The sequence below is a fragment of the Saccopteryx bilineata genome, chromosome 5 (genome assembly GCF_036850765.1).
Source record: "Saccopteryx bilineata isolate mSacBil1 chromosome 5, mSacBil1_pri_phased_curated, whole genome shotgun sequence".
In the NCBI taxonomy this organism is placed as follows: Eukaryota; Metazoa; Chordata; class Mammalia; order Chiroptera; family Emballonuridae; genus Saccopteryx; species Saccopteryx bilineata.
In genome coordinates, this window is record NC_089494.1 from 83,496,175 (window position 1) to 83,509,854 (window position 13,680).

Consider the following 13,680-nt stretch of genomic DNA (forward strand, 5'->3'; position numbering starts at 1 on the left):
TAGAAGTGGTAAGCCAGCATCCTTATCTTTTCCTGATCTTAAGTAGAAAACATTTAGTCACTTAACAGTAAATATAACGTAGGCTGTTTGTACAAGCTCTCTATAGGTTGAGGAAGTTCCCTGATATAATTTGGTTGCTCTGGGCTTTTATGTTGCTTTTGTCCTTTTAGTTTTTTTATGTTATTTTTTAAATTCATTTTAGAGAGAAGAGAGAGAGAGAGAGTGAGAGAGATAGAGAGAGAAAGGGGGGAGGAGCAGGAAGCTTCAACTCCCATATGTGCCTTAGACCAGAAACATGCAGGGTTTTGAACCAGTGACCTCAGCGTTCCAGGTCGACACTTTATCCACTGTGCCACCACAGGTCAGGCTCTTTTAATTTTTTTAATCAGAATAGAATTGAATTTTTTTCAAATGCTTTTCTTGCCTCTATTCAGATGATCCTTCAATTTTTCTTTTTTGGTTTGTTAACATGGTGAATTACATTGATTAGTTTTTGAATGTTAAGTCAGCCTTCCATTCCTGGGGTAAATCTCACTTAGTCATGATTTATTTTCATTTTATGTACTGAACAGATTGGTTTGTTAAAGTTTTATTTAGAATTTTTATATCTATGTTCATGAGGGATATTGGCTTGTGGTTTTCTATTCTCTTATTGTCTGTCAAGTTTTACTACTTGAGTAACGCTAACCTCATGGAATGAATTGGGAGGTATTATCTCCTCTTCAATATTCAGGAGGTTTGTGTAGAATTCTTATTTCTACTCAAAACTCTTGGTAGTATCTACCAGTGAAGTCATCTGGCAAAGGGGTTTTCCTTTATGAAAAGTATTTTATTAAACTACAAGTTTACCAGTACTATTTGGTTGATGTAATATATTTCTTCTTGTAGGTTTTCGTAGCTTGTCTTTTAAGGAAGTTGTCTATTTTATCAAAGTTTTCAAGTTTATTGGCAATGCTAATAATACAATTACCTTATAATTCTTTAATTTCTATAGCATCCACAACAACGTCACATTTCTAATTCCCAAGACTGGTGATTTGTGTCTGCTCTTTCCAATTAAGTTTGGTTAGAAATTTATAAATTTTACAGATCTCAGGGAAACAGCTTTTGGTTTTATTGCTTTTATCTAAACTTTTTCTCTTTTATATTTTATCATTTCTGCTTTGATCTTTATTATTTCTTTCTCTTACATATTTTAGGTTTACTCTCCTCCTTTTTCATATAGTTTCTGGTGGTGGAAACTGAATTCACTGATTTCAGATCTTTGTTCTTTCTGGTATAGATGTTTAGTGCTATAAATTTCCCCTAAGTATTGCTTTAGAAGAATCAGAAACTTTGAAACTGTGTTTTCATTTTTATTCAATTCAAAATACGAATTTCACTTTTGACTTCTTTGATCCATGGGTTATTTAGAAGTTTATTATATAGTTTCCCAATATTTACTCTATCCCATGCCCCATGAATCAGTCTGGCTGGAGAGTACAGGCACTATTGCTGGTCATCAGTGAGGGGCAATGACACCTCTTTCTGATGGATCTTTCCTTGACTAGTGTCATTCTCTTACACACAGGTGCTGACCAGTACTCAATATTCACTGAGTCTGTCTGTGCTTTCTTCACTCTAGTATTTTGTCCGTCAGTCAATCTCTAGTAGCCTGATCTTCCCAGACACTCACTTCCAACTTCACAATTCAATGAATGCAATGGAGTTATCCCCAGGTTCGCCCTTCTCTTTCTGAAGCCTAGACAGTTTCTCAAGGCAGTAAGCTGAGGCAATTGTAGAGCTCTCATTGTTTGTGTCTCTTCTCTCAGAGGCTACTGTCCTTGATGACCTGCTCTCCAATGACTTGAAATTCATTTAACATACTATGTCTATTTTTTATTGATACGTGTGTGTGTGTGTGTGTGTGTAAATCCAGTAACTGTTGCGCAAAGTCTAAGTGATACTTTAAAAATAATCAATTATTTTATCAAAATTGACTAGGAGATTAGGTAAACATTTTATACTTTAGCATTTTAAGATGTCAGTAGTCATCTCACAAGATGCTGAAGCAGTCAAAACAGAAAGTGTTCTTTTCTAAAATTTAATCTCTTTTCTGGCAGAAGAGTTTAGAACCACATCTTGATTAACAATTAGAACAATAGAACTTTAAATCATTATTGAATATTCTTGCTTTACAGAGATTTTGCATGTATATCCTCTTCATTGATTATCTACAATCAAGGCCTGGTTGTTAAGGGCAAGGTTTCATTAAGTGAAGCTCAGAAATGTCATGACTTACTCAAAGTTGTGTAGCTTATAACCCCTAACATAATGCTGCCGTTTATCACACACTTCATGTTGGTCAGTGGGGGTGCTCAACACTATATACACAATCTCATTTAATCATCCCTGAAAGCATATCAAGAAAGTGCTACAATCTTTCCTCTGTAGATATGAAGAAACTACAGTTTAGGAGATGTACTATTTCATCCAACTCACACAGCTAACGAGTGCCAGAACTGGGACTTGAACCCAGGTTGCCTGACTTCAAATCATGCTTGTAACTGTTAGTCTATAATCATGGCAGTGGGATACTCCTCTGAATTCCTTGTTACCTTCTCTTTTCCCCCCATGATTTCAACTGGTTCAACAGTAACAGATTATCTCACTTTAAAATGAACAGAATCTTGTGTGCTCTTGTAAATATTGTTCATGAAAGTCAAGGACTACCCTGGCTGGTTACTGCAGTGGTGTAGCATTGGCCTCACATGTGGATGTCCTGGGTTCACTTCCCTGTTAGGGCACACAGGAGAAGCACCCATCTTCTTCTCCACCCCTCCCCCTCTTGCTTCTCTCTCTCTCTCTTCTCTCCTCCTGTAGCATAGCTCAATTGTAGCAAGGTGGCCCCTGGCGCTCCGGATGGCTCCATAGCTTCACCTCAGGTGCTAAAAAATGGCTCTGGTTGCAATGGAGCAAGGGCCCCAGATGGGCAGAGCATCACCTCTTAGTGGGCTTGCTGGGTGAATCCTGATCAGGTGCATGCAGGAGTCGTCTCTGCCTCCCCTCCTCTCACAAAATTAAAATTAAAAAAAGAAAAGTCAAGGACTTTTGGTGGCAATGCTTGTTGGGTGGTATTTATCCTGACATCAAAGATCTTACTTAAAGGTAGATGATACTTTTGGTGGTAAATTTATATTATTCTGGGTTAATTGTGCCATCATTTATTTTATATAGATATTCATTTCTGAGTTTCTCCTGTCTAAAATTTCAACTCCTATCAATCATCTACCATTTCACATTTCTCTCCCTTTACTTTTTCTCTTTAACATTTATCACTAATATATTAATACAGTATTTTAATTTCCTTATTTGTCTGTCTTCTTCTCTAAAATATAAGTTCCATAAGGATACACTTTTGTCTGTTCTGTTCACTGTATCCCATTTATCAATTGAATGAGAAGTCAATAAATATATGTCATATAAATCAACAGTTGTGTTTAGCTAGTGTTTTTTGGATTTATATTATGTAGATGACCGTTATAGAATGGAGTAGAGACTAATATCTTAGACTAAGTTTTATGGACAATCAGGATCTGCCTGTACATGTTTTCACTGTTCCTGGATATATATTGCATCCCAGAAGTGATTAATGCCTGTAAGAGGAAGATAAGATCACTGGATGAGGCACCCATATCAGAAGTGTGTAGGAAGATCACATTTGCATGTTAGCTTTTCCTTTCTCTCCCAACAGCACCATCAGTTGTTAGGACTGACATGTTGTGCAGGGATGAACCTTAATGAGGAGGGACTGGTGTGGTCATTAGCAGCATAGCACATGGTCTCGGAATGCTAGATTTCAATTCTCAATTATTCCACTTAATAATTCTAAAAATAGAAGTCACTATTATTTTATGCCAAAATTTTTCATTCTGAGACTTCAGGAAATTATTCAACCCTATTAAAACTGTGTTCAAACATACTGTTGTAAGAGACTGGATGCTTCTCTCTTGGGAGGCCTATAATTTTCATTATCTGTTAGTACATACAATGCTCTGAGCATCAAAGATCAAGTGATACCATTATAAATAAGTCTGTAAATGCACATCTTTAGATTGGCTTAAACTCCACTTCATGGCCAGCCAGAATCCTAGTATTTTGCAAGCAAATAATATTTCTATGTTTTCTACTTACCCTCACACCTACATCAACCAGAACTATAAAACAACAACGTCACTATGGTTACAATCTCCTTTACACAACTAAGGTGAAGTCATTTGCCTATATGACAAAGACAAATGTTAAACATAAATTTATTTTTTTAAATCACATTTCATTGTCAATAAAACCTATGTATCTCCTACCTAGAAATGTAGTGTTTTTTTTAGAGTAAAAGCATCGTGCTATATTCATTTTTGTGGCCTCATCATCTAGAAAGTGTAAGGAATGTACTACAAGCTCAAAATGTGTTTGCTCTATAATTGAGCTGGATATTGGTCTCAGGTCTTCTGACTGTAAATCCTTAACATAGTCTTATTTCATCAAGTCACACATCTTTTCATGAAACTAGTCTAAAGGGGGATTCTCATTCTTCTGTTAAAATACTGTTTCAGTACTTTCTCTTATCATCTTCCTTAGCTAGGTACTAGTTATGAAGCAAACAGTTATATCCATATCATAGAAAGTAAACCTGAATAAAGAGTCTAATATAAAAGCAAAATATATAGGTTGTTTCTTTTGAAGTCAAATGAAAACTAAAGTCAATGATATGTTTTAAAACAACTAAAAAGCAGTCACTTATGTATACTATCCTTTTTTTTTCTTATATGAGAAGCAGGGAGGCAGAGAGATATAGACTTCAGAAGGTGCCCCCACTGAGATCCATCCAGCAAGCCCCCTATGGGGTGATGGTCTGCCCATCGCTCTGTTGTTTAGTAACCAGGCTATTTTAGTGTCTGAAGTGAGGCCATGGAGCTATCATCAGTTTTCTGGGGCCAACTAGCACCAACTGAGCCATGGCTTCGGGAGGAGGGGAGAAAGACAGAGAGAGCGAAGGGAGAGGGGGAGGGGCAGAGAAGCAGGTGGTTGCTTCTCCTGTTTGCCCTGATCGCGAATCAAACTCAGGACATCTACATGCCAGGCCATCCCCCTACCACTAAGCCAACTGGCCAGGGCATGTATACTTTATTTCTTAATAATCTGAAGCAACCAATCACAGTAAACTTCCTGTATCATTTTCCAGTGATCTGATTATACTGAGGGCCATTAGTTGTATTCACTCTGTCCCCCTGGTATATGCATCAAATATTATTAAATTTTCAAATTTCATATTCTCAAATCCTCCTTTTTGATACTTTTATACCTCTGTTGCATTTTCTGATCACTTTCATCTATTTTATCATATTATTTCCTAAATTACTCCCTTAACACATTTTTCAGTCAGATGAAGAGCATCCATCCAATATGGGAGCTACGTATGTATTGAAAGTAATGGGATTTCACTGGCAGCGAATTAAGCTTAATAGGCAAGTAGAAACGAGGTGAATAAAAGTTTAAGGAAAGAAGGAAAAATATGTGGACAGTAGGATCACAGATAATAGCAATATTGCTATGCTGATTTTTTTTGCCTTATGTATTCCAGTGTAGCATCCAAGAAATATTGGTTAATAAGTGTGTAAATACTGTCATCATTTTATCTAAGGTTCTGAGCAAACTGTTTTTAAGTTTTTGAATTTCCTTTCTTCCTTCTTTCCTTCCTTTTTTCCTTCATTCCTTCCTTTTACCTTTCTTTCCTCCTTCCTCTTTCTCTTTTGTTCTTCCCTTTTTTTAATTGCCATCTCTTACTTTTCACATTTTCTGAAGCACACCAATTAAAAATGTTGGGTCCCTAAATGTTACTAAATGATATTCAAAGATGTATCATGTGCCTGATGCAAGAAGACACGCTTGTGTATGATATTAAGTCTTGTAGGGCAAGTTGCATCAGACTATAAGTATATAAGCAAATATGGGAGAATAAAATTCCATTAACTAATGATGTTTTCAGACATTTGACTATAAGAGAAGTTTATAAGCAAAAAATTGTATAACTAGGCCATTATAATGTCCCTAAAATAATTCAGATTATGCAAAATCCATTAAATTCTCCATTATATAAATTAAAAGTAATTATCTTCAATCTTGGACTTTTCTTAAAGAATATTAGATATATTTATATTTCATTAGTGAAAAACAAAGTTTCCTTTCTAAAGTTTGTAGATATATATACATATATACATATATATGCATATACATATATATACATACATATATATATATAAAATAGATAAATGTATCTAAACTCTAAAAATTCATTGCATTTATAATTTTGGCAAAGTGTTTTGAATATTTCATGTTAAATTCTAGAAAGGAAAAACAAGTGTTATTAACTTATTCCACCTAAAAATAATGATATACATGGTTTGAAGAAAAAAACAGCATTTTAGCACTTAGTAGTTAGTATGAAAGCACATGTATGTGTCTGTATTTTAAATTTATGAATATAACAAAATGTTAATATTATGTATATGCTTCCTAACATAATATATCTGAAGGATAAATCCTTTTTATTTACCTGGAAGGTCATTTAATACATGAATTTGCATTACTTAAACTGATTCATCAAACTATGTTTATGATTGCAAAAATAGTCACTCTATATACAAAATTATCCAGAATTCCTTTCAGCATGGATTATTCTTAAAATTATTTGAGAATAACCTCAGGCAGTAAGGGAAAATTCAAATAACTTAAACACTTCCAAGTTTCAGTTTAAAAATATAAACTAATTTTATAGGGTAATGCTTTATTGAAAAATAAAACCCTTCTTTATTTCAAACACTGAAAGACCTACTGTCTTTGCCCTATGAGTAAAATAATTATTTCTGAAAACTTAAAAATCACCCATAATTTCCCATTTAAGAGTAAAGATTGCATGCGAAAGACTCTAACAAATCTTCTAAATGGTTATTAAAATGACCAACTGATCAGTATTTTGCATCACTTCACATAAAATATTTGACAGTAAATTACTAGCTCTAAAGGTGCATGCAACAGCATAGTATGTTCAGAGTCAAAAAATAAAGTAAAATGCAATTACCCTAAAAGACATTTCAAGATTCTCTCCACCCCAGATATCCATTCCTGCATCGTAAGTTCCTATCTCTTCAAAGTAGTTTCTGTCAATAGAAAATAGGCCACCAGCCATAGTAGGGGTCCTAGTTGAAAAAAAACAAAACAAAACAAAAAGAAAAGAATAGCTTTTGAAAACAATGTGTGGAGTTTAATGAGACTGTAGCAAATATTTTTGAGACATTTTTAAATTAAAAATAATAGTACTTAAAAATCTCAAACTGGAAACATAAAGCTGAGGTGTAAGAGGTTTTAAAAATAGTAAATAGCATTTTATCATATATTCTGTAAAACTAAATTTTGAGTAGCCTCTTTCCCTAACAGGTGATCATACAGACACCTGGGAGGACCCGTGCACTGATCATGGGGACATCTACATTCCTTCTTAAAGGCAAAGCAAAGTTAGTGCTCTCAGTTCAGTACTACCCTTTAAGAGAAATTACCAGTTATGATCTTTTGTCATCTAATTATAGAGTGTTTTAATGTGAACTCTAGAAACCTGTGGAAGTGCTTTTTTTTTTCTATGAAAAGATCTATAGCTTGTTTAAATATGAAAAATATTAAATGCTATAAAATGTGTATAGACAATCGGTATCTAATAAGAATTACAAAAGTGTTTTTCAACATCAGAGCTTTACATCTAATCACTTATTCTTCTCTTCATCTAATTAAAATGATACAATTAAGTATATAACACTGAATAAACATAATCCCATTTGCTATTCAGAGGTTTTAAAGTAAATATGGCACAGATGCTAAAACTTTTTCTTAGAAATAAATGCCTTTGGTTCTCACATTCAGAATTACTTTATAGGAACTAAGGAGTCCAATGTTTAGTATTAAAATTGTTAATTAATTAATTGTAAAAGATCTTTACAGCAATGTTGATATGTGACCTATACAAGTATTCCTATACAATAAGTAGAAATTGAAACTAGAAAAGAAAATTCTAATTGATCACAACTAGACATGTCTACACTGGCAATGATTATTGCAGTACAGTGCTTTTCAACCTTCTTGGCACGTTAGCACCCGAGGAAGTTTTAAAAATGCCCTTTCATGCCTGGGTACCACTCTCCACAGATTCAGTTTTGATTAACAGGAAGTTGAGCCAGACTTTTGGTATTGTATAAAGTTCCCAGGTGATTGTAATGTGCTCTTAAAGATGAGAAACACTGATCTAGTAACTTAGATTTGGAATGCTCATCCAAGAAGTCTGAAATAGATTAAAAAAAAAAAAGATGTTTTGCTTTTCTTGAAATTATATCCTCTTCTGCCGCAGGATATGCTCATGTCTCCTAACTGAAAAGCGTATTTCAATTAAAAACATACAATAATATTGTACTTGAATGGCTACCATATTGCAAAGTTCCTGATTCCTCCCAGTGCCCTCACTGTTTTATATCAGGTAATTATCTGTCCATCAGTTGGAGGAGTATAGGCTCACTTAGTCTCAGAGCTGTTTTATTACTTCTAGTCTTGCTGGGTTCCTGTCAGGAACAGTCTCATTGACCTTCTGAGTTATAATGAGAAACATTAACAAAGCAAAACAGATGGTAATTATGGTAGCCACAACCCTCACCTGATTGGGGTTTTGGATCTCTATGGCAATAACTATATAAGGTATTACAGTGCTGGATAGCCTATTTAATGAAATGAAGAACAAAAACTGCTGCAATTATCCTATCATAATGCAACTAAGTGCTTAAAATGTTAAGTGATGCATTTTTAATGATCAGTTCAAATGCCTATCTACTTACCTATTTACTAATAAAGTTAAATACACGTATTGATTTTCATCTTATATTTTCGTCATAATTTCTATAAATAGGTGAAAAATGTATCATAAATGGCTACAATAAATTACATATTTAACCACAGAATGACTCAAATAAATTTCACGTATGCTTTAAAAGTAACAAAAATCAAATTACAACTTCTTAAAAAAATACTGTATTTCTCAGGAAATGTACTCCTAAACGAGAATTTTTTTGTCTTTCAATGTCAGCTCTCACAAATAGTCCAGGGACCTTTCCTTATGTGATAACTATGGGCAAAGCCAGCATTATGCAACATGCTCTGTTCTAAGTCAACTGTTCTGTAATATCCCTAATGAACAGTTTACATATGCCTGTGTGGACCAAAAGTGTTCAGGGTGCCTAGAAAATTAAAAACCTCAATTATAGTTAAATTAACTGAGATTACATGCTTTTTAAGATTGTGTTTATACAGTATCAAATCAAGCAACTAATTCAATGATTTGGGGAAGGGGATAAACAGCTCAATGGCTATGAACATGATCTACCACACAGTAGGTAGGTGAAGATAAATTAATAGAACAACAGTGCTTAGCACAGTTCCCAGCACACAATAAGGAGTTAATAAGGTCAAGGAAAAACTAGTCTAGCACCCTAGGTTCTTTCCTTGCCTTATAAAACACATTCTCTTTTTGTCAATATCAGTGCATAGGTAAAATTACACTTTTCCTCATCTATTTCTGCTGCTAAGCTCACAGAATTATTGAAGAAGTACAATGAGGTCAACTAGTCATACTGGAGTCCATTTTACTCATTCTCTGCTTAGTACACAAACTGCTAACAATCCTTTTATCTATATGTATTTGCTCACCTATCTCATTTAAACTGAATCTTTTCCAAATATTTGGGACTCTTCTCAAAAAACTAAGATAGAGTCAATGTATAAAATCTGAACTTCTTCACTCTCCACCTCAGACTCTCTCTCAATAGATAAATAGATGATAGATAGATAGATAGATAGATAGATCTTCTTATGAACTCTTCCTACCTCTGTCTCAAAGGAAAGATAATCTCCTCTCCTCCCATTATGGGCTAGCATTTATATTTGTGCCTTCAGCTGGCTCTTATTCTGACTACCCTTTCAGCTACTTATTAAATATTACCTTTATACTTTATGCCTTTGACTTCTAGATTGTCCCCTTGAGCTTATGAAACAGTTCAATTAAGTTTTATACTAGATAGATCAAAATATACCTTCATGCCATCCTATTCTTCATTCCAAGTAGGGACATATATTTTCTATTCCCTTCACTGGTAACCTTATTGAAAAGACTTTGCACTTACTCCCTCAACTCCTCTTGACTTTCTAACTAGAATCTGGATCTTGCTCCCACCTCTACAATAACTTCTTTTTGAAAGAGCCTCATTGATTGTGAACTTCAATAGCCGTTCCTGAACGTCTTCCTTTGAAAAGATTTAACACAATTCAACTTCCTTGTCAGAAGTTCTTTTTTCTCAGACTACCATTGCACCACTCTAGATTTTTCCTTCTCCCAACTAGACTATTCATTTAATGATTCTTATTGATGTCCCTTTCTCTGCCTTCCCCTTGCTAGTTGTCAGATCTTAGTCAAGTTCTTAGTTTCACTACTGTGACATGAGTACAATATATAATTTATATTGTTTTCTACAAATGTTCACCTAATAATTATCTTCTTTTGACCCTGGCAGGATGGCTCAGCAGCAGAGCTTCGGTCTGGCATGTGGAAGTCTCAGGTTCGATTTCAGGTCAAGGCACGGAGGAGAAGCAACCATCTGCTTCTCCACTCCTTTCCTACTCCCCACCCCCTCTCTCCTGCCCTCCTGTGGCCATGACTGGAGTGGCTCAAGCAATTTGGCCCCAAGCGCTGAGTATGGCTCCAAGGCCATGGCCCTGTCTCAGGCACTGAAATATCTGGGTTGCCTAATAATGGAGCATCACCAGATGGGCAGAGCATCTCCCCATAGGGGACTTGCCTGGTGGATCCCAGTCAGTCTGGGCACATGTGGGAGTCTGTCTCTCTGCCTCCCTGCCTCTCATTTAATAAAATAATAATAATAATCATATTATTATTATTATTATCTTCTTTTGTCCCAAAATGTAGTTCTACCTAGTCCTAGGGTCTCTCAGTAGCACCTTTCTCTATCTGTATAAGCTCATCGGTCATATGCCTCTAATTGTCCCTTCTATGAGTTTGACTCATAATCTGTGTTTCTTTTTTCATCCCTTCCCTCTGCATTCAGTGCTTTTTAAATTGCTCACTAAATGTTTTCTTTTTTTTTTTTTTTTTTTTTTTTCTGAAGCTAGAAACGGGGAGAGACAGTCAGACATGCGCCCGACCGGGATCCACCCGGCACGCCCACCAGGGGCGATGCTCTGCCCCTCCCGGGCTTCGCTCTGCTGCGACCAGAGCCACTCTAGCGCCTGGGGCAGAGGCCAAGGAGCCATCCCCAGCGCCCGGGCCATCTTTGCTCCAATGGAGCCTTGGCTGCGGGAGGGGAAAAGAGAGACAGAGAGGAAGGAGGGGGGCGGGATGGAGAAGCAAATGGGCGCTTCTCCTATGTGCCCTGGCGGGGAATCGAACCCGGGTCCCCCGCACACCAGGCCGACGCTCTACCGCTGAGCCAACCGGCCAGGGCCTAGATGTTTTCTTTAAACAATCCTGAGTCTGCTCAGTGTGTTTGACACAGAACTGAGAATGTGTCACGGTTTCCGTATCTCTGTTTCCTTCCAGAGCTGTAATACAAAACGATGAAAGCGCCTCTCAGCACCTTTCTTTTTTGTGCCTCATTCAATCATTTCCCAAATACTTCCACTTTTTTCAAAGCATTGTTGACTCATATTTGTGTTCTCTGTTATCACGGTCACTCTACAGTCTTAGTCCTCTTATTTCTAACTGTGCGTTAATGGAATCCTCTTGCTTGTAGTCTGCTGCTTCCAAAATTTATTCTATAAACTATGGCCAGATTAATTTCTCTAAATCAAAATCCTCTAAAAACGTTAACCAGATGTTCAAAAACCTATTTTAAGGAATATATTTCAACCTCTTATCCTGGAACCAGAAATCTGGAGTCAGCCTCTGAGCTCCTTCATTCCTTTGAACTACTTTCTCATATTTAGAGTGGTTAGCTGCTACTAGTAAGTGTTTCACACTTTCTCACCTTGATATGTATGTTCAAGTCCATTTGTCACTTGCATTTTCCTTCGTAAACGCCCTTTATATGTTCAAACCTGCTCTATACTTAGTACCTTGCAAAGATTATATATCCATGCAGACTGCGCTTAGTAAACCCTCTTCCCTGCGACCTGGACGTAATCTTCCCCTTTCTCCTTCTTGTATAGCAGCATCCTGTGTCTGTCCTGCAAGGCACTGGTCACTGCTTATTGAGTATTATTTTTAAAGTCTATATACATTTCACCACTTTTGTAAGTATTGTCAATATATTAGTTTAATAGTATTCGACTATTAATAGTCTTTATTGAATAAATAAAATTTCTAAATGAGCAATGTTATTTCATGGCTACATAAAAAAATCTATATTAAAATGTTCAAATTACCTGTAATTTTATTTCTGAAATTATAACAAAACATTATGCTCATATATGCTAAATTAATGAGTAACAAAGTTGTCTTCACTGATTCCAGAATTTTTGCCTTCTTTTTAAAAGGTTTCAGGGATTCAGTGTGATAGTACGTTAGATTAAAGATATAAAGCTTTGTAAGAATGTAGCATATTAAAGCACTCCAAAAAGTAAGCATCTGATATAAAAACATACTTAATCTGTTCACCAGAAGTTAGAAAATCAAAAGAAATTATGATAGACTAGATTTGATTATTAAATAATGATAAATGCAATGCCTATATTTCCTTTGAGACAATGACATATTTCATATTGGGATAACCACCATGTGTGTGAAAAGCAGATTCACAGTAAGAAGACTCTAAGAGGAGTATGGACTTAGTTTCTAGACAGATACTGATGGGGTTCAAAACCCATCTCCATAGAGTGACTTTCATTTCAGCAAGCCACTTCAACTCTTTGTCTCAATTTCATCATATCTAAAATGAGGATGTATGTGTGAATGCATGTAACACTCTTAGAATAGTACCAACACAAAGTAAGTACTACATGTTTAAAATATTATTTTTACTAAAAAAGGAGAAAACATCCATGTTTGCCAAGATTATTATCAGCTTTATTTTTTTTTGTTTTCAAAATATAATTAATTTTTAATAGGAGTATAATATTTTAGAGCTACAGAACCCTGCAGATTTGGTCAACTAAATTTAGCCAGTGTGTTTAAACAACTTGTTCAAGGACTCCCAAGTAGTTAGTGGATCAATTAAAAAAAAATTGACTTTCTTTCCCTCCCTCCTTCCCGCCCTCCCTCCTTTCCTTCCTTCCTTCCTTCCTTCCTTCCTTCCTTCCTTCCTTCCTTCCTTCCTTCCATCTACCAATCAGTAATCTTTCAATTTATTCTTTAATTTATACAGAGAAGGACTTGAGGTAGTTAACTAGAAATTCAGTTTTCCTGATTTCCAGTTCTAAATGTATGAACCATGTTTGAGTGTGAGTTTTAGCACAGCTCTTCAAAGCAATTTCTTTCAGTTATTGAAATATCATTTCTTCTCACTATTTTTTCCTTTGCTCTATCAGGATTCTATTTAATCTTACTTGGCAAATAAGCAAAGAGTCTGAAGAAAAAAATCTAAGAAAGATTTGGAAAACTAT

At 35.4% G+C, this 13,680-nt stretch overlaps 1 protein-coding gene across 4 annotated transcripts in view; it reads right to left on the bottom strand.

Moving 5' to 3' along the window:
- GALNT13 (polypeptide N-acetylgalactosaminyltransferase 13) overlaps window positions 1-13,680 on the bottom strand; it is a 573,465-nt gene that overhangs the window by 211,525 nt on the left and 348,260 nt on the right. For all 4 annotated transcript variants that reach the window (XM_066279813.1, XM_066279812.1, XM_066279811.1 and 1 more), the window contains exon 8: window positions 7,118-7,235. In XM_066279813.1, the coding sequence (XP_066135910.1) occupies window positions 7,118-7,235 (118 nt within the window). The remainder of the gene's footprint in view (window positions 1-7,117; window positions 7,236-13,680) is intronic.